The sequence below is a fragment of the Trichosurus vulpecula genome, chromosome 1 (genome assembly GCF_011100635.1).
Source record: "Trichosurus vulpecula isolate mTriVul1 chromosome 1, mTriVul1.pri, whole genome shotgun sequence".
Taxonomy (NCBI): Eukaryota; Metazoa; Chordata; class Mammalia; order Diprotodontia; family Phalangeridae; genus Trichosurus; species Trichosurus vulpecula.
In genome coordinates this window covers 141,451,543-141,477,475 of record NC_050573.1, presented here as the reverse complement: position 1 = coordinate 141,477,475, position 25,933 = coordinate 141,451,543, and the positions used below count along the sequence as shown (strand labels likewise).

Here is a 25,933-nt window from a genome sequence, read left to right as displayed (position 1 = left end):
TGTGTGTGTGTGTGTGTGTGTGTGTGTGTATGTGTGTGTTTGTGTGTAAGAATTGTTATACCTTGGAAAGAATAATCTATTTAACTTAGTATTTCCAAGCCCTTTTCTGCTAGAATTTATGCCCAACTTATTGTTAATTTTCACTATCTGCCCAATGTAGATTTTCAGCCAGATGGAACTGGCCTCTAACCTGTGGGTGGCCAGAGCCAAATAGAGCAAACTAGAGCCTGGAGAGTGAGGAATGAAACAGAAATTTAATTTCAAAATGAGGAAAATGGCTTGCAAGCAAGGACATATATGCCAGAGCCCCGACCCTGGTGAGGGGCCCCCACTTTAGTGTGGGGAGATCTCAGTACTTACACTAGTGGCTGTGCAGTGAGCTGTAGCCATGACAATGAGGAATAACATCAAAAATGTGACAAGTTTGATTTGTAGTAGGGCCTCATGCCCGAAACTTGGGTACTTGTCTGGTGCTTGTCTGTGCTCAGAGAAAACCTGGTGCTGGTCAAAGCAATACAATAATTATGTGATTTTGCAATAGGGTGAGATCATCCAGAGGGTGAGCTCAAAGGATTGTTGTTATGTTAAGCTCAGGAAACAGCTTGCTTGATGGGCCTTATTTATGGAAAACAGGGTATCTCCTAATATCTTGACATTTCTCCCTTTCGGCCAAAGGGAAAGAGTCTGAAAGAACCTGTACCTTTAGGGGCAATAAAGGAGAGGCAGGTTTAAGCATTTATATGCATATAGATGCCATGAGAGGCCAGTTGGGCCAGGACAAAGTATTGAGGTAAATAGGTGTTATCTAGCCATTGTTTGATTGCAAACAGAAAAGAGGCTGGGCGGCATGGGGTGGGGTGGGGAGCAAAGATATAGAGGGAGGAAGTACCAACACATGATGGAATCTGGGCCTTGGTGGTGGGGCACAAAACAAAAGGGAAGAGGATAGTATACTCAGCCCTGGTCCAGAATCTTGGGACAGGTGTCTCATCTGGATGTTGGCTGTTTCTGGGTCTGTACTATGAACCTTGAGGTCCCCAGAGGGTTCTGTCATCCACTCAAGAGCAGGGGCTTTCTTGGGATGATCCAGGAATCCACACCCACAAATCTGACAGCTGTGGGAGTAGTCAGAAGGACCGGGTAGGGGCCCTTTGGAGACATATGGGTTGACAGTTGTGAGAAACTCCTTGTATCAATCTGTGAATCTGAGTTTCTGGTCAGTATAACATGGGTCCTTAGTTAAGAGTCTCTAAACATCACACAGAGATGATCCAGTTTCCCAGCCACACAGGGCTAGCTGTAAACAATGCAATAAGGTTTTGATTTCTGAAAAAAAAAGGTTAAGATATTAGGAGATACCCTGTTTTCCAGAGCTAAGGCCCAGCAAGCAAGATGTGCCCTGAGCTTGGCATAACAACAATACTTTGAGTTCACCCTCTGGATGATCTCACCCTCTGGCAAAATCATATAATTATTATATTGCTTTGACCAGCACCATGTGTTCTTTGAGCAGCTCACTGCACAGCCATTGGTATAATTGGTATAACCCAGACTAAAGCAGGTTCCCTGCCCCCACTGGGGCTGGGCCCTGGCACGTGTGTCCTTGCTTGCAAGCTGTTTCCCTCACTTTGAAATTAAACTTGCGTTTGATTCCCAACTCTCCTGTCTCTAGCCTGCTCTGTTCAGCTCTAGCTACCCACAGTTTAGAGACTGGTTCTGTCCTGCTGACAATGTAGATAGTCAAGTGAAGTCAAATCAACAAGCATTAAGTGCATGCTGTGTGTCAGGTGAGGCAGCTCGGTGGCACAGCAGATAGAATGCTGTGCTTGTAATAAGGAAGACTTATTTTCCTGGGTACAAATCTGGCCTCAGACACTAGCCGCATGACCCTGGGAAAGTCACTTAACCTTGTTCGCCTCAGTTTCTTATCTGTAAAATGAGCTGGAGAAGGAAATGGCAAACTGCTCCAGTATCTCTTCCAGGAAACCCCAAGTGGGGTCATGAAGAGGAAGACACAACTGAAATGATTAAACGACAGCCAATGTGTCAGGAGATGGCGAGCTTGTTCAAGAAAGCAAACAGGTCTGTCTCTCTGGATTGAAGACATGGAGGGGTGTATTGTGGAGGAAGACTGGGAAAGTAGAAAGGAGTCAGGTTATGAAGGGCTTTAAAAACCAAACTGAGGATTTTATTTTTTATAATAGAGATAATAGGGGAAAGCTGGAGTTTCTTGAGTAGAGGGGTAACATGGTCGTAATTGGGCTTTAGCAAAATTAATTTCGCAGTTGAGTGGAAAATAGACTGGAGAGGGGAAGGACTTGAGGCCTGGAGATCCAACAGCTGACCATTGCTAATAGCCCACATGTGAGGTGATGAGGGCCTGCACCTGAGTGTTGGCAATGTCATAGGAAATAAGAGGCATATTAGAGAGATGTTACAAAAGGGAAATTGATTGATAGGCTCTGGCAAGTGGTTGGATGTGGAGGATGAGAGGGAAAAGTTAAGGTTGACTTTCTAGGTTGGGTGAATGGTGGTACCCTTGGTAGTAATAGGGAAGTTAGGGGAAAGGGATGATATTGGGGGAAAGGTAATGAGTTCAGTTTTAGACACATTGGGTTTTAGATGTTTACAGAATTTCCAGATTGAGACATCTAATATGCATTTAGAGATGTGATACTGAAGGTTAGAAGAGACATTAGAGCTAGATAAATAGATTTGAGAATCATGTGCATAGAGAGGGTAATTAAAAGTATATAGGTGATCACATCAAACATTAGGTTGTGGTGTGTAGACATCGTCCTTTAGATCATGAAGATTCACTGAAGGAATTTGAACAAAGGGGTCATAACTCCAAAACTCCAACTACTATAATACTTTAAATTTACAATGTGTTTTCTTCACAATAGTCCTGTTAGAATAGTGAGTGCAAATATTATCATACCCGTTTTGTATGTGACAGAAAAGGCTCAGAAAAAAAAATGTTACTTTCCAAAAGTCATATTTGTAATATAATCTCACCTGGTATCATGTAGACTCTTTTATAGGCACTCCTTCCTTTCCTTCATTTCATGGAGTTCCTCATTTCCTTCAAACCTGAGGTCCATTTGCAACCAATAGAATTGTGAGTACGTAGTTGGATAGTACCCTTTACCTGGAAATTACTTTGTATATATTTTGTATTTCATTTCCTTTCCGCATACATGTCGTTTCCCCAAACAGAACATAAACTTTTTGAGGACAGGAGAAGTTTCATTTTTATCTGTATTCCTAGTTCACAAAACAATGCCTTGTACATAATAGGCACTTAATAAATGCTAGTTGAATTGCTCTTTTGTATTTTGCCTCAGCCATCCTCTCAGTCCTGGCTCACACAACAGTGGGTCAGACCCAGTATGCAATCTTAGGCTTCCTGACTCCATGCCCCCGGTTGTTTGCACTGTGCTACACTGATGAGCCAAATTGTTTTAGGACTGCTACTTTGCCAACATATGCAGAATGGATGGTAGGGGAAGAAAATGGATGTAGGGAACTGTAGTAGGCTATTGTATTAGAATGACTGTGGGTAGAGCATTGTAAGGAGGTGGAATGACAGTAACTGGCAAATTAATACACCCTCTTTTCCCAAGACTAGAGTTGGGTAACACAAAGTCGATCAAAAAATTCTTAAAGTCTATTATCAATCAAGCTCTTATTAAACTTCTACTATGTGGGAATCATTTAGCAGTCAGTCCGCCAGCATTACACATTTATTGTATGCTAGGCACTTTGCTAAGCATTGAGGATACAAAGGAAAAAATCAGTACCTGCTCTCAAGGATCTCAGTCTAGTAAAACTATGTTGTGTTATTTGCAAACCACTAGCCTAGGCTCCGTGGAAGAGAAAAAGTAATAACAGACACTTGAGGCATGAGCTATCTGAATCAATTTGGAAAATATTTTGTAAATTTTAAGTGTTGCAAGAATGTGAGCTTTTATTACTATTCAAGTAAGGTTGGTGAGTCCCTCTCCCTCCCCTCCCCACTTAGATAAGTGTGTCCACAATCACAAATACTCTACATTTACACAATTCTCTAATATTCCCAAATCCAGAAACCATGCATCTTTTTAAAAAATATATTTATTTTTAGTTTTCAACATTCACTTCCTTAAGTTTTGAGTTCCAAATTTTCTTCCCCTCTCTCCTCTCTGTCACCCAAAAATGGCACGCAACCTGATATGGGCTCTATATATACATTCATATTAAGCATTTTCATGTTAGTCATGTTATAAAGAAGAATCAGAACCAATGGGAGGAACCATGAGAAAGAAGAAACGAGAGCGAGAGCAAGAGCAAGAGAGAGAGAGAGCAAATAGTATGCTTTGATCTGCAATCAGACTCCATAGCTCTTTTTCTGGATGTAGATAGCATTTTCCATCATAAGTCTTTTGGAGTTGCATTGCTAAGAAGAGGTAAGTCTATCAAAGTGAGTCATTACACAATGCTGCTATTAGTATGTACAATGTTCTCCTGATTCTGCTCACTTCACTCAGCATCAGTTCATGTAAGTCTTTCCAGGTTTTTCTGAAGTCCACCTACTCATTATTTCTTTTAGAATAATAGTAATCCATCACATTCATATACCATAACTTGTTCAGCCATTCCCCAATTCATGGGAATCCCTTCAATTTCCAATTCTTGGCCATCACAAAAAGAACTGCTACAAATGTTTTTCTATATGTGGGGCCTTTTCCCATTTTTATTATTATCTCTTTGTGATACAGACCTAGAAGTGGTATTGCTGGGTCAAAGAGTATGCACAGTTTTATAATCCTTTGGGCATAGTTCCAAATTGCTCTCCAGAATGGTTGGATCAATTCACAACTCCATCAACAATGCATTAGTGTTCCAATTTTCCAATTTCCAACATTTATCATGAGAAACTAGTGGATAAATGACAGTCAAAAGACTTGAATTTTAATTCATCTTAGATAGTCATTTTACCTCACTGAGCCTTTTTCCTTTGCTGTAAAAAAGGGGCAGACAAATAGACAAATAGATATGATCTGTAGGATACTCTATCTGAATGTCATCATCATAATAATAATATTGATATAGTGATTCTCATATGTTATCTCTTATCCCTATAAATCCTACAGGTAGGTACTGTTATCCCTATTTTATAGGTGAGGAAGCTGAGTCTGAGAGCAGTTAACTGAGTTGCCCAGGGTTATGTACCTAGAAAAGTGTCTGAGACAGATTTTGAGCTCAGCACCTTCTAATTCAAAGCCCAGTGCTTTTTTCCACTATGCCACTTGGCTACCCAGCCTAGACAGCAAGTTTTCTTCATACATTTGGCGTGTGTGTGTGTGTGTGTGTGTGTGTGTGTGTGAGAGAGAGAGAGAGAGAGAGAGAGAGAGAGAGAGAGAAGGTCAAGTCATTTGAGTGGTTATGGATCTTATCCAAGAAGCTCTGCAGTATCCTAAGGCTTATATAACCACTATGTCATAATTTACCAAAAAAAAAAGAACTTTTGAAAGACTTACCATTTATAGAGAATTCTTTTGCAACATGAAATTTGTGCTGGATCTCCTTCAAAATAGTGAACATCTTTGGTGAACATATGTTTCAGTAATTTATGCTGCCACCAATGTTTATAATCATAAAACTATAGAACAAGGCTTTTTCTATATATCTACCAAGGAATTTCGAATAATTTTGATGTATGCATGGTCAACATCTTGGAGGAGAGCCTTTAAAGCACAATCTTGTTCTACTGAATCAAATACTTTTTTATTTGTAGTTAACAAACAGTAAGCAAAATAGGAGTGTATCTCCATCTTTTAGTTATATGTGTGAATGTAGAGATATGGTCTATTGTGAACTATTAATTGTGAAAGCCTGACTGATCCCTTCTACTAACCTCATCAAGGATGCATGTGATACTCATATAGATTATTCTGTTGTTGATTGTTGATTGTGTATTGTTGATAAAGTAGGTATCTAGGTTTGTAGTTGTTGATGTTTTCACTAATAATGTTTGAGCTTTTTTCCTATTACTTGATATAGGTTCCTTCAAAAATCTTGTGAGTTTATCCTCCAACTTCTCTATAATTGTATTTCCTCTAGCAGTGATAACTTGTTAGGTACACTTAGTCTAACAGACATTTTAATGTCTTTGTTCTTTCTATTATTATTTCTACAATAGAAATAAGCTTATTTGGGATTCTCATGTTAGAAATCAAGTTGGGTAGCTCCATTTTTCTTGACGTTCAAGAGCTATAAAAATCTGCGAGCTTCTCCATCTACCCTCCAGTTTGTTGTTGGAAAATTCATCTTTCCCCCCCTGTGTATTCTTTTTTTTCTTCTCCCATTTCTTTCCATTTATTAAACAAATAATAGTAATGATGATTCAGAGTCATGAGGCCAAAAAGATGGAGGACTATACATTTTATTCAACCCTTATAAACTGTAAAAGCTACCCAAGATAAGAATTCTGCACAAGAGGTAATTTCAGCTGTTTCCATAAGCCAAAACATTAAGAAGTCAAGTGTGCTAACAACCTGATGAGTCAATAGCTGAGAAGGATAATGTGTAATCCATAACTTGCTTACTTAAAACTTTTTTCCACCAGGCCCCATACTCTGATAGGGAAACACAATTGGAATGATGGACTTCTAGGATCCACTCAGCAATTTTCTTGCTGATGCTTTAGTCTCTGCCACCATACTTTGCTCCTGTCCCCACCCTATTATTCTGTGGCAGAAAGCACTAGTATTTGCCAATCTTCCCCAACTCTAAAGGTGGTCATCCTGGGGAAGCAACATACTATGCTGTGGCAGCACTCAGCCAAGAACAGAAGGTTTTGAACAGAGTGATTTGAAGAAGTGTGCCAGGGTATATGAGGAGAGCTGTATTATGCCTGAGAAAAAGGACATTGGCATCCAAATAGGGTCAGTTATTTTTTCTTTAAAGTTAATTGGTATAGGAACTAATGCTTTTGAAAAGTGAATTCCCCAAAGTAGGAGAGGCTGAGATAGCTTTGAAGTCCTTGGAGAATATATCATCAAAAGGGAAGAAGTCAGAAATTGAGTCAAAAGAGAATATATGGGGATAAAAAGATGGAAATTACCAAGGATTTCAGGAGGAAGGAAACTATGTTTAAAAATCTTGTGCAGAAGTAGATATAACAATACGGAAGGTATTCATATGTAATGGAAGGTGTCCATAAGGACATCATCACTTGTCCCAACATCCATGGATATAATTGCAAAACACAGGAAATTGAAACTTCACCTGATAAAGCAGATGATCCTGTGGATTCTTAAGAGAGTAGTAATCCATAGCAGCATCTTCCCAATTGGTTCAAGAGAATTGAGTATCATGAAAGCAGGATTTATGGCTTACCTAGCAGAGATAATTAGCAGAATAGAAAAACTTGAATCCACAGTAGTGAGTCTCAACCCCCTCAAAAAATTAAAAAGCAAAGAGAATACAATTGATTGGAAATATAAATATACAGAAGTGAAGGACAATAAGGAAACAGAGAAATCAAAAACAATAATGTTAAAATAAGCCATGGTCTCTATACAAGCAAAATATACTAATCTTGAAGATAGACTGCATAGAAACAGCTTACAGATTGTTGGTCCCTCAGATGCATATAACAGTTCAAAAAATCTAAATATAATAATAACAACAATAATGACATATTTATATAGCACTTATGAGCTAGGCGCTGTGCTAAGCACTTTATAATTGTTATTTAATGCAAGAAATAATGCAAGAAAACTACTGTGAGAACCTGTTAATGAAGGGAACAAAGGGTTAATTGAAAGAATCCACACACACTACAGAAAAACAAAACAAAACAAAACATACTGCAAATTCCAGGACAAATAGTGGTTAAATTTAACAATTTCAATGCCAAAGATAAATTTAGCAAGCCCTCAGGAGAAAGGATTTCAGATATAAAGAAAACAAAATCTTAATAATTTAAATAAATATTATTTGAATGATAATTTAAGCGTATTCTATAACCACTAGAAATAACAGAAGGGAATGGAATACTTTTCCAAAAAGCATTGAAACTCAAGAAACAAACAAGGGTGACATACCCTATAACTCTAAGCCTAAATCAACAATGAAAAAGATGCATTTTCAACAGAAAAGATGTATTTGCAACATTCCTAAAACATGCAAACTTTAACAAGATTATTTGATTTTCAAACATGCCAAGCAACAGAAACAAACAAGAAATAGAAATATGATTACCAAAGAATTCACAAATAAGGAAATAAGAGAAACTCCTGATCTTAATGAATTCATTGGAATGAATAATGTTTTTATTTAAAAAATGGATCAATAATTTGATAGCTCAAATCAAAGATTTGATTTAAAGAACAGTTAATACCAGAAAGAAAATAATCTAGCAGACTCCTTTTATGAGAGAATGTCCTAGTGCCTACTCCAGGAAAATACAGAGTAAAGAGGGAGATCTATAGATGAACATCATTAATATTGATAAAAATTTTAAAAACACTCTTGTCAAAGAGACTACAGTAACTCTTCCAAGAAATCATTCAAGCCAACTTATATTAACGATGCAAGAATCATTCAAAATTAGGGAAACAATCAATACAATTGATAATCACATTAAGAACAAAAGCATCCACATTCCATGATTCTCTCAATCGAGGCAGAAAAAGCCTTACACAAATACCAGACTCATTTATGCTAAAAAAAAAAAACTAACTCTTTTTTTAAAATATCGTATAAAGTATCAGTCTAAAACTGAAAGAAAGCATCATCTGCCATAGGGACACACTAGCAGCTTTTTCCCTGTAAATTTAAGAGTAAGGCACAGCTCTCCACTTTCTCTAGTATTATTTATTATTGTTCTAAAAATGTTTTCAATAACAATAAGACAAGAGAGAGGAGATAAAACTATCCCTTTATTGCTGATTATATGCTCATTTGTATAGAAAATTGTCAGAAATCTACAAAGGTACTAATTGAGACAAATAACTTCAGCAAAGTGGTAGGCTACAAAATAAACCCACAAAAATAAGCAACACTTCTCTGTAATAGTAAAAAAATTCGAGGCAATAATTGAAAGGGAAACTGGTCAAAATATCTATAAAATGCATAAAATATTTGAGGACCAAAGCACATAAATTTCTTGTATCAATTCAATGGCAAGGTTCCTCTTAATGAAGTAAAGAGGAACACAAGTACTTGGAGGAACACTTAGTGCTCATGGCTGGCCTGATGCAATAGCATAAAAATCGAGATCAAAGTTAATTTACAGGTTTAATTCTATATCAATGAGACTGTACAGCAATTGTATTCAACTCAAATAGAAATAGTGGGGGTTGGGAGAACTCGGCCGTATAAGCATTCCTGTGGTCTGCATGTTCACTTAGAAAACCATGTATTAATTTTATGTATGTTCTATTGTATTTTATCTATTTTGTTAGATATTTCTCAATTACATTTTGATCTGGTTCTTACCACATTTGTGAGTATTGGTCCATGTTTGACATCTGTGCTTTACAGAACTAAACAAGATAATAAAATCCATTTGGAGAAACAAAAAAATTGAGAATATCAAGGAAAATAATGAGAAAAGGTTGGAATTATATTAGAATAGCATTTACATATCTCAAAATCATATTGTAAAGCAGAAATAATCAAAATCTTTTGGTATTAGTTTAAAAATAGAGAAGTAAATTAAAGTAATTCAGTATTCTACAAACCTCAAAACATAAATTAATTTTGAAAAAAGAAAAACCCCTCCTTATTTCATAAAAGCTTGTGGGGACATCCAGAGAAAGAACTGTGGAATCTGAATGCAGATCAAACATATTATTTTCTCTTTTTTTTCTTTCTTGTGGTTTTTCCCTTTTGTTCTGATTCTTCTTTCACAATATGACTAATGTGGAAATATGTGTAATATGATTGTACATTTATACCCTATATCATATTACTTGCTGTCTTGGGGAGGGGTAGAGGAAGGAGGGAGGGAGAAAATATCTTTTAAAAGTGAATGTTGAAAACTATCTTTATATGTAATTGGAAAAAATAAAATACCATTAAGTGAGGAAAAAAACTTGTGGGGAAAACTGCAGAGCAGTTTGGAAGAACTTAGACTTCAACCATCATCTTATGCCATATTACAAAATAAACTCAAAATGGTTACATAAACTTAATATGTTATCATGCCATAAGAAAATCATACCACAAAAAGTGCCATAAAAATTAGAACAGGCAAATCCTATACCTTTCCCAGCCATGGGTATGAAATATATTGTTATTCATCAATGGGTAGAGACAGTTACAGAAGATAAAGTAGATAATTGTCATTGCATGAAATTGAAAAGCTTCTGCTTTCAAATAAACAAAATAAATGCATCTATAATAAGAAGGTAAGCTATGAAATAGAAACAAATCTTTGCATCAAATTTATCAGATAAGAATTTTAGCATTTCAATATCTAAGTAGCATACACATATTCTTATATATGTGTATATGTTGAGATAAATAGCTCTAGGCATATAATCAAAAGACTATTCCTTATGAAGAAAGAGCCACCTTCCTCTTTGCCAGATAATTAAAACTATCAGGTAATAAACATTTATTAAGCATCTACTATGAGCCAGGAGCTACCACCAATTCTACCCTGAGAGATAGTCCAGGATGCTGAACCCAAGAACCTCGGAAAATAGCAATGTCCCTCAGAACAGAAATGGAAGAGGAAAAAAAATCTCACTTATTAAATACCTACTATATCCCAGGCACTGTGCAAAATGCTTTACAGATATCTCATTTAATCATCAAACTCTAAGAGGTGGGTGCTATTACTCCCACATTTTGCAAATGAGAAAACTGTCGTAGACAGTTTTTATGACTTGCTCAAAGTCACAAAGCTAGTAAATGTCTTGGGCCAGATTTGAACTCAGGTTTTCCTGACCCTAGGTCCAGTACCAAATGCCACTTAGCTATATAATGATAATAGCCAGCATTTATCTAGCACTTTAAGGTTTGCAGAATGCTTTAAAATATTGTCTCAACTTAATCTTCACAACGACCTGAGAGGCAAGTGTTATTATCCCTATTTTACAGATAAAGAAATTGAGACTGAGAATGGTTAAGTAACCTGCCCAGGATCACACAGCTAGTATGCATCTGAGGCTGGATGTGAACTTATATCTTCCTGATTCTAGGTCCGGTACTCTATCCACTGTGCCACCTAGCTTCCAGGGTTTGGTTGCTGAAATTCCTCCAGACAGCAGACCAAAGGTGGTGATCTTAAGCATTTTACAATGATTATATCATTTGGTCCTCAAAATAAACTAGGGAGGTAGGTCTTATTATCCCCATTTTAAAGATGAGGAAACTGAGGCAAATGGAGTTTAAGGGACTTGCCCAGTGTCACACAGCTTCTAAGTTTCAGGCTGGATTTGAACTTAGGTCTTCCTGATTTTGGTCCAATCCCTCTATTCACTATGCCATTTAACTGCCTATAAAGCAAATCCTATGAAGGCCACTCACAGGGCAGGCAAGCCAGCTTAACTGAAGCAGCAAGGCATTCTGAGGGAAAGACAGGAGGCAGTAGGTGCCAAACAAGTCAAACCACAACTACTACCTTGGCTACTGTCTCCCCTCAGACCCTAATGGAAACAGCCCAGGACCTAGAACCCAAGAGCTTTGGGTGTAGCAATGCTTCTAGAGATGCCACTACTTCTAGGCATATATCCTAAGGATGTCCTTAATAAGTCATCCCCTCATTCAACAACAAACATGTTGAATAACACACAAATATGTGTGTGTACATACATATATAATCACTTTTTGTTGTAGTAAATACCTGGAAACAAAAGATGCTTTCGATTGAGGAATAACTAAAAAAATTTTGGTATAAGACATAATGGAATATTACTATGCTGTAAGAAGCAATGAATATAATGAATACAAAGATTAATGGAAAGATTTATATGAATTGATATAGAGTTTATGATAAACAGAGCCAATAAAACAATATACATAATGATTCCAACAATGTAAATGGAAAAATAACTTCAAAACAATAAAAAAATGAATAATGCAAAATTACAAAGAACAGGAATGGCCACCAAGAAGATATATGAAAGACATCTTTTGACTCCTTTGCCAAGCTGGACTGTCTACTGGTATGAATACTGAATATGTTTTCAGACTTTTTTGAGTTATGGATCAGTTTAGTTTATTTTGTTTTTCTCTGTGTTATTTATTTATTTTGTTAGTTCTTAGGGGAAGGAAAGGGTACTGGGAGAAATTTTTGCAGTGGAAAAATAAAAGATATAAATGAATATATATGTGTGTGTATATATGTGTGTACCTATGCTTAATAAATGATTGTCATCCATCCCCATCCCCATCCCCATTTGTATTTCAAAGATTATACTCAATTCTGCTCTCTATATTAGGAAAGCTTGAAAAAACCTCTTCTATTAAAGGTACATTTTTTCCTCTAATGAGATTATACTCCGTTTTGCAAGATTAATTATTCTTGATTTTAAGTGTTATTCTTTTTCAATACTTCCTCTCTTTTTACGGGATTTCTCTTATGACCCATATATAATCATTTGCAAAATTCTGTCATCTCTACCTTCCTAACATCTTTTGTATGTGCCCCCTTTTCTTCTCTAATATTGTCACTACCCTGGTTCATTACCTCAGCTTGAACTTGGAATAACCAGCCTGGTAGGTCTTCCTACTTCAAGTGTCTCCCCATTTAGCTGTCAAACTGATTTCCCTAAAGTACAGGTCTGACCATGCTTACTCCTATTTAATAAACTCCAGGGGGCTCTCTATTACTTTCAGCTCTCTGTCCATCTTTTAAAGTCCCTCATAACCTGGGCTGTTCCTACCTTTTCAGTCTTCTTAAAATGTATACTCCTTCCCATATTCTATAATCCAGTGATACTGGCCTCCTTGCTCTTCCTAGTGCAAGATGCTCCATCTACCAACTTTGGAAATTTTCAATGGCAGTCTCCCATTTCTGGAGCTCTCTTCCTTCTCATCTCTGCTTCCTGGCTTCCCTTGCTCCTGTCAGTCTCAACTAAGCCCTGCCTTCTGTAAGAAGCCTTTCTGGTGTTTCTTAATCTTAGTGCATTCCCTCTCAGATTTTCTCCAATGTATCCTCTGTATATCTTGTTTGTACATAATTGTTTGTTTATTGTCTCCCTTATTAGACTGTGAGCTCTTTGAAAATAGGAACTGATTTTTGCCTGTATATCCCTAGTGCTTAGCACAGTGCCCTACACATAGCAGGCACAAAATAGATACTTGTTGACTTCTTCACTATTTTCAGTATAGTGTTGTGTGATTCTGACTGTGATTCTTTGTACTTTAACTCTGCCTGATTACACTATCTTTTTTCTTTACCTGGAAACTTTAGATTTGGGCTACAACACTATTGAATATTTTTAGTTGCTGATACTTAAACAACACACATTTTACCAAATTTTACAACAGACAATGTTACTAAACTGCACCCAAAGTTCTTCTTTCCTCGGCAGTGTCCTAGATACCCATCATCAACTCTGTGCCGTAAGGAGCTGAGTGGGATTTTAGAGGGTGTATTCAGACACACAGGATTAAAAAATACTTTCATCACAACTCTATGAGCCAAGTGTTTGTATAGCTATATGATATATTATGTTTACATATTATCTACATATATTTTGTGTGAATTAATAATAGCTAATATGTATTTAGTTATTTAATGTAGATATTTCACACAATTTATCTAGAATATTATGTATGTGTGTGTTTACGTGTATTCTATATTCTATACATAATGGATAAAAATAGAAACTGGACATGTGATTTATTTGATGTAAGGGACTCTCCATTGAGGAAACTGTTTACAAATAAAAGTCAACACCTTCTCTTCAATTTATAGTTTTAGAGAATTTCTGGACTAGTGAGAGTTTAACTGACTTGCTTGATGTCTCAGAGCCAGTGTGTGTCAGATATGGAACTCAAACCTAGGTCTTCTTGGCTCTTAGGCCAGCTCTATATCTACTGTACCATGCTGCCTCTCATATGCATGAAATCCAGCATGATATTTCAGATACATTTTAAATATAGACACATATGTCACATATTCACACACATAAAAAACTCATTGATTTGCAAAGTGATGCTTGTCTGTTAGGTTCCACATATTAGGGTTGGTATATTTTTTGGTTTGTTTTTGGCATTTTTTACTTTCATGGCTTAATCTATAGTTTAAACAAATCTTATTAGTTATCAAAACAATATGATTGCAAGAGCAAAACATGACTTTTTTTTGCTTTTCCCCCTTTTGGCAATTTACTTTTATTTCTTCTTTTCCTAATTAGTACATACTACATTTGCCCATTTTAAAAGGTATTAATCTTTCATAGACAATGTCTTTTTGCTCTCATCTCATTTTTAATAGCAGTATCTTTTATGTCAACAACACTTATTTTCCATTAGATTTTAGCTTGAAAAGGCCAAGGTCCCCCTCTGCATCCTGGGCCATCTCCAGTTGTCCTGATCCACATCTGGCCACTGGACTCAGATGGCTCCAAAGGAGAAAGTGAGGCTAGTGACCTTGCACAGGCCTCCCTCACTTAAATCCAATTCACTAGTTTGTCATGGCATCATCTCCGTGATGTCACAGTCTTCTTCAAGAATGAAAGACAAACAGCAGCAAGATTCTACTTACTGTTGTTTTTCTCCAACTTCTCTACTACAAAAGAAAATGTTATAATGTAGTTTGTGGACATGGTTCACAAATGTGGAAGATAACTGGTGAACTTTTTATCTCTTTCAGTCGAACTGTGGAACAGGGACTTCGAGGGACACGACCTTCTAGCGGACATTATAATACTATCAGCCGAATGGACAGACATCGTGTCCTGGATGACCATTATTCTCCAGAGAGAGATAGGTAAATATAATAAAATATCATTACACACCATTTAACATTGTTTAGCTAGTTACTTCATACTGAAAAATGTTTTAAACCTAAACCTGTAGTTTTTCATATTCAAATTAAAATTTCTTATATACAGGGTGACTCAAATGTCTTAATGCAGTTTTAAACTTTAATAACTTCAAAATTATAAATTCCACAAACTTACAAGATATCATTTGAAAGCTTATTTAAATTTCCTTTGTAAATTTTAAATAATATTTGAAAATTTTTCATTTTAACAGGACAGGCCACCCTTCCCTTATGCTCTACTTGTGCACTGTTTCTGGTTAACACTTTTTTAAGACTGGTGGATCAGTAGTGGAGGTCCTTTTGCTTGACTATTTTGATCACCTGACATATCTCCATTAGAGTTTTTCTTGTGGAATAATGTAAAAACTCTAAATTATGCATTAAAATCTTATTCTTTGGATGATTTTAGAGCATCAGTCACAGAGCAACAGCTAATAAAAGATGTAGAAAGTCTGAAAATTTACTAGACTGATGTGTAGCACAAGATGGTAATTATATTGAATTTTAATAAGAAGTTTATCCATATATTTCTTAAAAAATTAAATAATTAACCTTTCAAATGTTGATGTATTTAAGTTTTTAGCATTTTATTTCTAAAGTTATTAAAACTTAAAACTGCACTATGACTTTTGAGATACCCTGTGTACATACTTATCTATGTATCAATTTTATATGTATACACATATATATGTATATTCATGCACTCACACACATTTCTTCCAACCACACCATTCTTCACTAAATAAATCTAATAAATTTTTTTAGGAAAGCAGAAAAATCATCAATTATTCACAATATTGGTCTTTAATTAAGATAGTAAATTTGCATATGATATCCTTCTCATTTAAACGAAAATGAGATATGCTTCCATATTCTTTATTTAGCGGATACTTTTTATGTGAGTATAATTTAATACAATTATGTAAAAAAAACAACTGGGCCTTTTTCTGGTCAAGGTTTTATAAATATTCTAATAAGATCTTATGAAAAGTTTTGCTTAATGGCTTATTACGTACAAATAGAAATATCGAATCAATTCGTTAACATTTAGCTATAGTGAACATTTTAATTACTGGTAGGATTTGCATTAAATCTCCTTATTAGCTTTATTATCTCAGGCAAAATTAGCAGTAAGTTGGGGTGTGGTAGTTGTCTTACGAATCACAAGAACATGAAAACTGCATTCTAATTCTTATCTTCCTGGTGATTTCTTAAATTTGAGCAAATCTGTTAACATCTCATAAGACTCTAATTTTTCCACTTAGAGAAAGGATATAATATTTTATCTCAAATGCTTCAGGCCAAATATTTTTGCTAATCTGTGAAAACCTCCCATTCTTTCTCTGCCCCTTTGCTCGCACAATTCTTTGTACATACAATCCCTCACACCATCTCTAATTGTTGAAATCCTGCCTATTCTTCAAGATCCAGTGCAAATGCCATGTCTTCCACAAAGCTTTTCCTGATTCTTCTCATCTTTCACTTATTTGAATAGTCAAAGCTGTCTGTACTTCTCATATACATTTATTATATTCTCTTTGATATTATTTGTATGTCTTATCTTCTTACCCTACTGTAAGCTCCTGAAAAGGAGGTGGCTTTATATCTATTTTGTATTTTTATCTGATTCAGTACTTAGATGAGTATTTTGCAGTTAGTAAGCATATAATAAATATTTGTAGAGTAAATGAGTGAATGAATGAACATCTGTTTGTTGTATGAGAGGCAAGAGGGATGTAATGGATAGAACATGGCTTTAAGAATCAGAAAGTCAGTTTCAAGTCCTACATCAGACACTTAATGGCTATGTGACTGTTCGCAGATCTTTTGACCTCTCTGTACTCTGTTCCAATCTATCTGAGACTATAAGTTGTGAGACATTTATCGAATTGCTTTGATGGGAATTTCTTCACTAGGAATTTCCTATACCAAGGAAAAGGGCATCTAGGTGGTACAGATAGAGCACTGGCCCTGGAGTCAGGGGGACCTGAATTCAAATCTGGCCCCAAGCACTTTCTAACTGTGTGACTGTGGGCAAGTCACTTAACCCTGTTACCTCAGTTCCTGGATCTGTAAAATGGAATGGAGAAGGATATGACAAACCACTGCAGTATCTTTGCCAAGAAAACCCCAAACAGGCACGTGCAGAGTTGGACATGACTGAAATGACTCAACAACAACATTACAATGAAATCAAAGTCCATGCCTAGAACTTTCTTCCTTTTCACCTCCTACTCTCCTACTCCCCATGTTGTTTAGTGAATGAATGAAAATATGGGTGAAGAATTAAGAGATAGGTATAAATGTTATATAAATGGTTGTGTTTTCCTACTGGCAAGTAACTAAAATTAAAGCCACATAGATATTGATAAAGTTAGCTCCCAGAATTCAATAACACTTTAAGAGTTATTTATATTACCTTAATCCAACATATTCTTGTTTGCAAGATACTTAAGTATTTATATCTCCATTTGATAGATGAGGAAGCCAAGACTTTGATAGGCAGTGTGGTAAAATGGATAGGGCATTGAATGTAGAGTTAGGAAAATCTAGGTTCAAATCTTTCTTTGTGCCTTAGTTTCCTTATTGGTGAAATGAGAAGATTGTATATAATGGCCTCCAAGGTTCCTTCCAGATATAAATGTCTAATTCAGTGAGTTCTTTCTTCCCTAAAGTCACATGGGTAACATAATAATAGTATTTACATAGTTCTCTGAGGTTTGGAAAATTATATATACATATGTATATACATATATATTCTCTTCTTATCCTCACGAGTCTACGAGATGTGGTCCATTATTATTGCTATCATATAGATGAGGAAACCAAATCGGGTCATTTGCGACTTGCTAAGAGTCACAAATATTAAGTTTTGAATGCAGGATTTGAACTTTGGTCTTGCTGAATCCAAACTCATTCAGGGCAAAGGAAATTGCTGTGTAGGCTCTAAATAGTAAATGGATTCTCAGAAATAAACACAAGAAATGACCAATACTACCTCTTTAAGGACCCTCTAAGTAGTTCAAAGACTCACAGGCCACACTCCTTTTAATGGTGTATATAGGAGGAGTGTGAAATTCTCATGTTAGCCTAAAATACACACACACACACAGAGATAGGCTCATGTGTGCTAATTGGGTGTGTGCACCTCTTCTTTTCCTCTCCCCTTCCCTATCCTCCCCTCCCCTCCCTTCTCTTCCCTCCCCTTCCCTGCCCTCCCCTTCCCTTCCCTCCCCTTGCCTCTCCTTCTCTTCTCTCTGAGTCTCTGTCTCTTTCTGTGTCTCTCTCTGTCTCTGTCTCTATCTCTGTCTCTGTCTCTATCTCTGTCTGTTTCTCTATCTTTTTGACTCTGTCTGTCTCTCCCATATTAGCACCATTGGCCCTGGTCAATTGAGTTACTTATAAGCCCCTGATGTTTCCTCTAGCATCTCACAAATACAGAAATTTGTGTATACATAAATGAGAACATTCTCCTGAGAACATAGGAAAACACTTAGACCCATAGATAGGAGTAGTGCATATAGACCCATATATTTAAACAATTGCATTTTTGCTGAAAGCTTCTTCCTATCATGTTGTATGGTCATTAGTCAGTCAGAATTCTTCCTAGGTTTTGAGGATAGTTTTGTTAGAAGTGTTGGGTTTGATGAGTCTTCAGAGGCTACTGGGTGTCGTACGCAGAAGATGAAGCTTTGCTAGATGGTTTCAGCCGCTATTGTATTTATTTCTGAAAATATTCATAACTTCAGATCCTGGAAATCATGTTGTTTTGCCTTGAGTCAGAACTATAAAGAATGTTGTTAGCTGTCAATTCAAACGTTTTGAAAACTGCATTGACATTTTATTTTTATAGAGAAAAAAATCAGATTAATGGACTTCAGCAGTAGCTTATTAAATGGTTTGTATATTTAAAAAATCAGACATGTAAATTCTATAGTTTATGAGCTTCTCAATCCAATGGAAAAGAAAGGAGTGAGCTAGAGTGCTCACAAAATGTTATAAATGAGAAAATGGCACTTGAGTTGGGTCTTAAAAGACATGTAGGATTTGCATTGGGTAAAAAAAGGAGGAAGGATTCCTGATAGTTGGGGAAATTTATATTGTGTTTTGAGGTTTATAAAGAACTTTTTTCACAACAAGTAAGTAGGTAAGTAGTGAGGTAAATAGTGCAACTATCACCCTCATTTGACAGATGAAGAAACTAATGCCTTCATCTGACCGATAATCTTCTAACTTTATCCAACACTAGAGGTCACTAGGTGGTACAGTGGATAGTGTTAGACTTGGAAGATCTGAGTTTGAATTCTACTAGCTGTATGACTCTGGACAAGACACTTAAAGTTCACTTTCTGTCTAATGGGGATAATAAATAGCACCTACCTCACAAGGTTGTTATGATGATTAAATTAATTAATTAATGTAAATTACTTTCTAAACTTTAAAGTACTCTTTCCAATAGTAAGAGGAAAGCCACAGAGGTTAAGATATTGTGTGTTTCAAAAAGGTCTTGCTGACCTTTGCAGGTTTTCCATGAGTCTCAATTTCTTCTTTCTGCAAACTCACAGACAGGCTACTATTATTCATATGCCCTAACCCCCTGCTCCATAGAGTTAATAATTTTCTCTTATCTCTCATTCTATCTGGACCTTGCATCATACTTTATTGCTCTGTAGTTCACACTCTGATCCTTTTCAAGCAGTAATTATTAGCTAAGTTTTATGCATGTGTTTCCTACACAGTTCTATTATATGGTTTGATGAAACAGCAATGTAAATATTATGTTATGCTACATTGTATCATGATGTAGTATTATCTCAAAAATAATAATCAGTTATCTCAGATAAGGAAACTAAGGTTAATAGAGGTTAAGTGACTTTTTCAAATTCATATAGCTAGTTAATGACACGGACCTTTTAAGTTCAAATGTAGAGATTTTCCATTACAACACTACACTGCCACTCAAATATAAGTATAAAGGAGAATATTGATGTCTCCCTCCAGTAAACATGAAAATACAGGAGGTTTTTTTAAAGTCACTTATGTTTTAAGTTTTGTCTTATTAACTTATCATATTTATTTTAAATCTGTTGATTTCTTTTAGGTTTTGTTACAATCCTAATTTTCAAGTCTAACCCAGAGGTTGAAATCTCTGACTATATTTTGTCCTGGGAAAAAAATTTGTTTCTTTTCAGAGTATGGTGTGAATCATTAGTTAATATTAATAAAAATTTAATTGATGATAATTTTCAATCTATTCAGTTTAGAGGATTTTAAAGTAGTTAATTACATATATGTATATATATATGTATGTGTATATCTCCATTTATTTTATTTATTTATGTATAACTTTGATCACTCAATCAACAAACATTTATTAAGCTCTTAATATGTGCTAAGCATTGTGCTAAGTGCCAGGGATACAAAGATTAAAGTGAAATTTCCCCTGTACTACAGGAGCCTACATTCTAATAAAATTCTAATGTATTATCCATTTTTCTTTGTACCAGATATGATTTCAACTGTTTAACAGCACGTGCATTAGACTTGGACTCAAAAGTTTAAATGCTGGTTGTGCTATGTGACTCTGGGAGAGTTGTTTAAAGTTTCTTGGCCTCAGTTTCCTTTTTTATCTTCTGTAAAATGAGAGGGTTGGGATAGATAATATAAAGATCCCTTCTAGTTGTAAATCATATTGTCTTATGACAGATAGACAAACCTACTACCTGTCCAAGAGCAGATAGATATGCATTGCATAGGGATGAATGCTTAATTGAAGAGTGACGACTCCAACTTTCACATGTACTCAATCTGTACATTCAGTCACTATTTTCTTCATTTTCTGATGACTTTTCCACTACCCATCATGACCGCCAGGATTTCTTCGCAGCAAGCAATCCCTTCTCTATAACAGCACCCTGCCCCCAAATAAAACATTTAAATAATAAAACATATTTGACTAAATGATGCACTTTATAAATTTCCTCTTTAGGTTTTCAGGAGCACTTTTTAAAAAGTGAGTTAAGTCTTTCTGGGTATTTGTTAGAAAATACAGAATAGTTTGAAACCTCAACAATTCTAGATAAAAGATAGTAGTCTAGTATTAAAATCCTTAATGATTATCTCAGTTCTTTGAGTGAAAGAGTTGGAAGTTTCTCTGCATTAAACTTATAGGTTTACTCAGGCTGAGGTAGTCTCTCTCTGTCTCTGGCTCTGTCTCGGTCTCTCTCTCTCTGTCTCTCTGTCTCTCTGTCTCTCTGTCTCTCTGTCTCTCTGTCTCTCTCTCTGTCTCTCTCTCTCTCTCTCTCTCTCTCTCTCTCTCTCTCTCTCTCTCTCTCTCTCTCTCTCTCTCTCTCTCTCTCTCTCTCATTTTGCTTAGAAGACCTAGAAGAAGGTTTGAGTCTGAATTTACATCCTGGAAAGTCAATTAATTATAAGCATAATTATGTACTGTCCTTAGAGACAGTGTGTGATTTAGAAAGGCTAATGGTATGTATAGAAAACCGAATTGCCTGCTAGAAGATAAATTTATTTCCTATTTCTGATGCCTTACCATATGACAGCAAACAAGTCAGTTACTCTTAGGAATGACAATGTTCATATTATTTTAAAAGTCTAGCATTTCTCCCATCATAACTGACAACGGTGTTATGGATATTAATCAGATAATAAGCAAATGTATTTGAGTCACCCTTAAAAGACGAATTAGAGAAAGAGCATCTCTTTTTATTTATTATGAATCCCAGCTCCTTTTCTACGGAACTATTTTGCTTCTCACTTATTTTAGTATGTATACATATATATTTATGCCATTTTTAGTTAGTATTTAGTACATTATAAGTCCTTCTTTTCTGAGCAAGTTTTTTGTATGGTCTTCTTAACAGTAAATAGTTTATGTAGTGGTAGCTGGGGTTTTGTGTACAGTTTTAAAGTAATTTTACTGTGAAAAAAATTTTTAACTGCAGGACCAACATTTTGGAGAATATTTACATTTCATGTGTAATTTCTTTGACAAAATTTCCCTTCATTTGCAAGTTTTCAGGAATGTATTTTGTTTCATGAGTTCAAGCTAAACTTGGTTACTTATTTAACTAACTATGTCTAATGAGGGAAATTTCATCTGTCCAAAATAGCAGCATGATTCACTAGAAAGAATGATAGATTTCTAGTTAGAGGACCATTTTTGAACCCTAGACCAGCTGCTACTTATCTTAATTTCTTGCTATTTTGTACGTTAGACCTTTGGAAAGTCATTTAATCTCTTTGCACCTCATTTTCTTCGTCTGTAAACAAGAACCTTCAAGATTATCTCTAAGGTTCCTTCCTGCACAAAATCTTTGATGCTGTGAAAGTTTTGAAACGATGTAGCATATTTTAGTTTAGACTTCTATTATTTCTTGTCTGAACTGAAATTTACTAATACACGATTCTTCACTCTGTTTAAAAACCATCATTAATTTCCTGTTGTATACAAAATACATTCCAAAGCATCTTGGCCTTCACACTATTTTTTTTTCATAGAACCTAGTCTAAAGACAAATTAGAGAATTCATGTTACCTAAGCATATTGTGAAAAATCTTACCCTTACCCAAGTTTTGACCATTATGAGGTCTTCTCTGGGAGAATATATACTTTGGAGAAGTAGTATATCCTGGGAAAATATAGACTTAGTGTTATTATCCTAATAGACAAATTTAATCCTTCCCTATTACCCAATGTCATAACACTGTAATTATGCCTTTCCTCTTATATTTATCAATTCTATTGGATATTACTTATTTCTGGGGATGTCCTATCTTCCTTTTACAGTGTCTCAATTATCTTTGTATGAACAGATCCTAAAGGTGATTTGCATATAGTAGGAACCAAATAAATATTTGTCAAATGGAAATGGAAACCAACTCTTTTTAAATTAATCCCTCTTTAGCCTCCTTTGGAACTTTCCTCTTTTTTTCTCTTCTACTCCAAAAATTTTATTAAAAGGAAGCTTATCCAGGGTAGAAACTGTGCGTTTTTGTAGTGTATCAGGCCCTGTCTTCCCTTTGTCATTAATGCAATAGACAGAATTTCCAAACAAGAAAAAATCTCAGAAGACTCTTTAGTCCACTCTAAGTAAACAGGAATTCCCATTATATTATCTCTGATTATAGGAACATCCTACTTGCAGTTGAAGCAGTTAATCAACAAGCATTTATTAAATGCTGACTATGTGCCAGGTACTATGCTAAGATTTGGGGATCCAGAGAAAAAAGTGAAAAGAGTTTGTCTTGTAGAAACTTACATTCTACTGAAAAAGACAAAATGTACACATGTATACAAGACAGATATATACCAAATTTGGTGTAATGTGTTGGGAATGGTATAGGGTAGCTAGCAACTGGGAAAACAGAAAAAGCTTCATGTCAAAGATGTAGCTTCAGTTGATTTTTAAGGAAACAAAGGATTCCAGGAGCCCAGACATGTGGCAAGAAAACATGACAGACATGGGGGACAGTCAGTACAAAACCATGGAGATTGGAAATGGAAGCTGACGTGATGAATAGTATACAAGCTATTATAGCTAAACCAAAGAGCATGGAGGAAGGTATTGTGTAAATATGTAGAAAACATAAAGGCCAGCTTGTGAAGAGCTTTAATTGCCAAACAATTGAGTTTATATTTTATACTAGTGGTAATGGGGAATTGCCAGAGTTTTACTGAGTAGTGGAGTGACATTGTTAGTTCCAAGCTTTAGGAAAATTACTTTGGTAGCTTTGTGGAGGATGGATTGTGGAGTGAAGAGAGATATGAAACAGGAAAATCAAAGAATGAGAGTAAAGAAGGCCTGAATTAGAGTGTGTCTTCTATGTGAATGGAGAGAAGGGGATGTATATAAAAGGTGTTATGAATATTGAAAACAGTTTTACCTCAGCAACCAGAAGGATAGTGGTGCCTATGGTAGAAATAAGGATATTCAGAAGTGTGCTTCTTAGAGGAAAAATAGCTAATTATTTTGGATACATTGAGCTTGAGATGCCTACAGTTTGAAATATCTAATAGGTGGTTCATGGTATAGAACTGTAGCTAAATAGAGAGATTGGGATTTATACCTACACCTCAGAGACATCTGCATAGAAATGATAGTTGAACCCATGAGATCACCTATTGAAAAAATGTATAGAAAGAAAAGGATTTAGGACAGAGTCTTGGAAAATACCCACAGGAGACATGCTATGGATAATGAGCCAGCAAAGAAAACTGAGAAGGAGCAGGTAGGATGAGAAACAAGATAGAGCAGTGTCATGAACCCTCAGAAGAAGGTATATTGGCGGGGCAAGGAGGATAGGACATGGTCAACAGTTATATGTTTCAGAGAAGTAAAGAAGAAATAGAATTGAGAAAAATCCATTGAAAATGCCCGTTGAAATTATTGTTAAATTTGGAGAGAAAAGTTTCACTTGAATGATAATGTCTGCAGCCAGATTTCAGAATGATTAAAAGAGTGAGAGGAGAGGAAGTAGAGAAACTGAATATAGATGACTTTTTTCAAAGAGTTTAGATAAGAAGGGGAGATATAAGATAACGGCTATCAGACATGGTAGGATCTAGTGAAGGATTTTTAAGGATAGCAGAGACTTGCTTGTGTTTGAAGACCTAGCGTGATGGGAAATCTACTTCCCAAGCTAACACGTCCTATTTCTGAACAATTTTGATTGTAAATTAGCTTCTCCCCTCCATGCTAAACTTATATATGCCTCTCTGTAACTTACAGCCACTTTCTCCTTTTATATGAGAGCCCTTCATGTATTTAGAAATAAATAAGCTCTCCACCCCCTGAGTCCCTTATGTCCCTGTAATGATATAATTCTCTATGAAATCATTGTGTGTGTATATATGTTTGTGCCTTATAAAGAAAATGTTATCCTTTGATAGTTTTGCTTTAAAATTTAATATCTCACTTTTGCAATGCTTTTCTTATTGGTAATGAGTAGTTTTCATGAATGAGAATTATTGAAAGACTGAACCTGCAGCCATTTCACCTTTAGCATTTCTCAATGTATTGAGCACAAAAAGTTGTCCAGTCATTATTTTTAACTTTTTATATACTGCCCCCTATCCTTCTAAACTTCATTTTAATTTAATCAAGCTATTTTCTATCCATTTCCTTTCTGAGTCTCATGTTTATATTCTTGTTTCTGCCACCCTTGAAGTCATTATCTCACTCTACCTCGCTCCAGATACATTGATCATCATCACAGGGATGTCAGGTATATAATTTCTATGTTTGAATCTGTGTGTAGAGTTGAATGTACATGTGTTTGTATATGAAATAATAAACTTGCAAGTCTTTTTACAACTATAGAAATATAGAAGTACCATTTTTCTTCTTTAAAATAGCATACCTAAAGAATATACATGTATATATGTACATATATGTACATATATATAACATATATAATTTTACATGCAATTGATAGAACCTAAATACAGAATTATGAGTGAGCTAAAATTTCCTCTAAAAATATTTATTAGTAATTAGTTATGACAAAAATTGAAGACCAGCAACAAAATTCCTAAATATCATGTTGAAGTAAATCAACATAAAAAGAAATACATGGTCATTGACAGTTGTTGGTGTCTTTGACAGTGAGTGATAATGTCTTAAGTTTTCTGGTCTTTTTCAGTGAAAATAATAAAAAGTAATATGTTTAAATATTTATCTATTTGATATTTGTTACTGCTATATTTCTGTTTTGAATTTTAAAATTATTATACTTCTGTTCCTTGGTTCCAGTTCAGATCTGCTCTTTGTGGTGGCAATTGTTGTTGCTTTACCCTTTAACCTTAATGTTGGTTTGCACTATTAACTGTGTCTGGGTTTGTTGTGAGAGCACTAATTTTATTTTATCATTTGTTAAGGTACTACATTCTGCATATGATGGGCCATAGTTAGCTCT

General features: G+C 35.4%; 1 protein-coding gene across 5 annotated transcripts in view; it reads left to right on the top strand.

Annotated features, from left to right (window-relative positions):
• RIMS2 (regulating synaptic membrane exocytosis 2) overlaps positions 1-25,933 on the top strand; it is a 544,900-nt gene that overhangs the window by 211,976 nt on the left and 306,991 nt on the right. For 3 of the 5 annotated variants that reach the window (XM_036741740.1, XM_036741738.1, XM_036741737.1), the window contains exon 14: positions 14,825-14,941. In XM_036741740.1, the coding sequence (XP_036597635.1) occupies positions 14,825-14,941 (117 nt within the window). Of the gene's footprint in view, positions 1-14,824; positions 14,942-25,186; positions 25,244-25,933 lie in introns of all 5 variants that reach the window. The other 2 variants (XM_036741739.1, XM_036741736.1) reach the window with 1 other exon arrangement.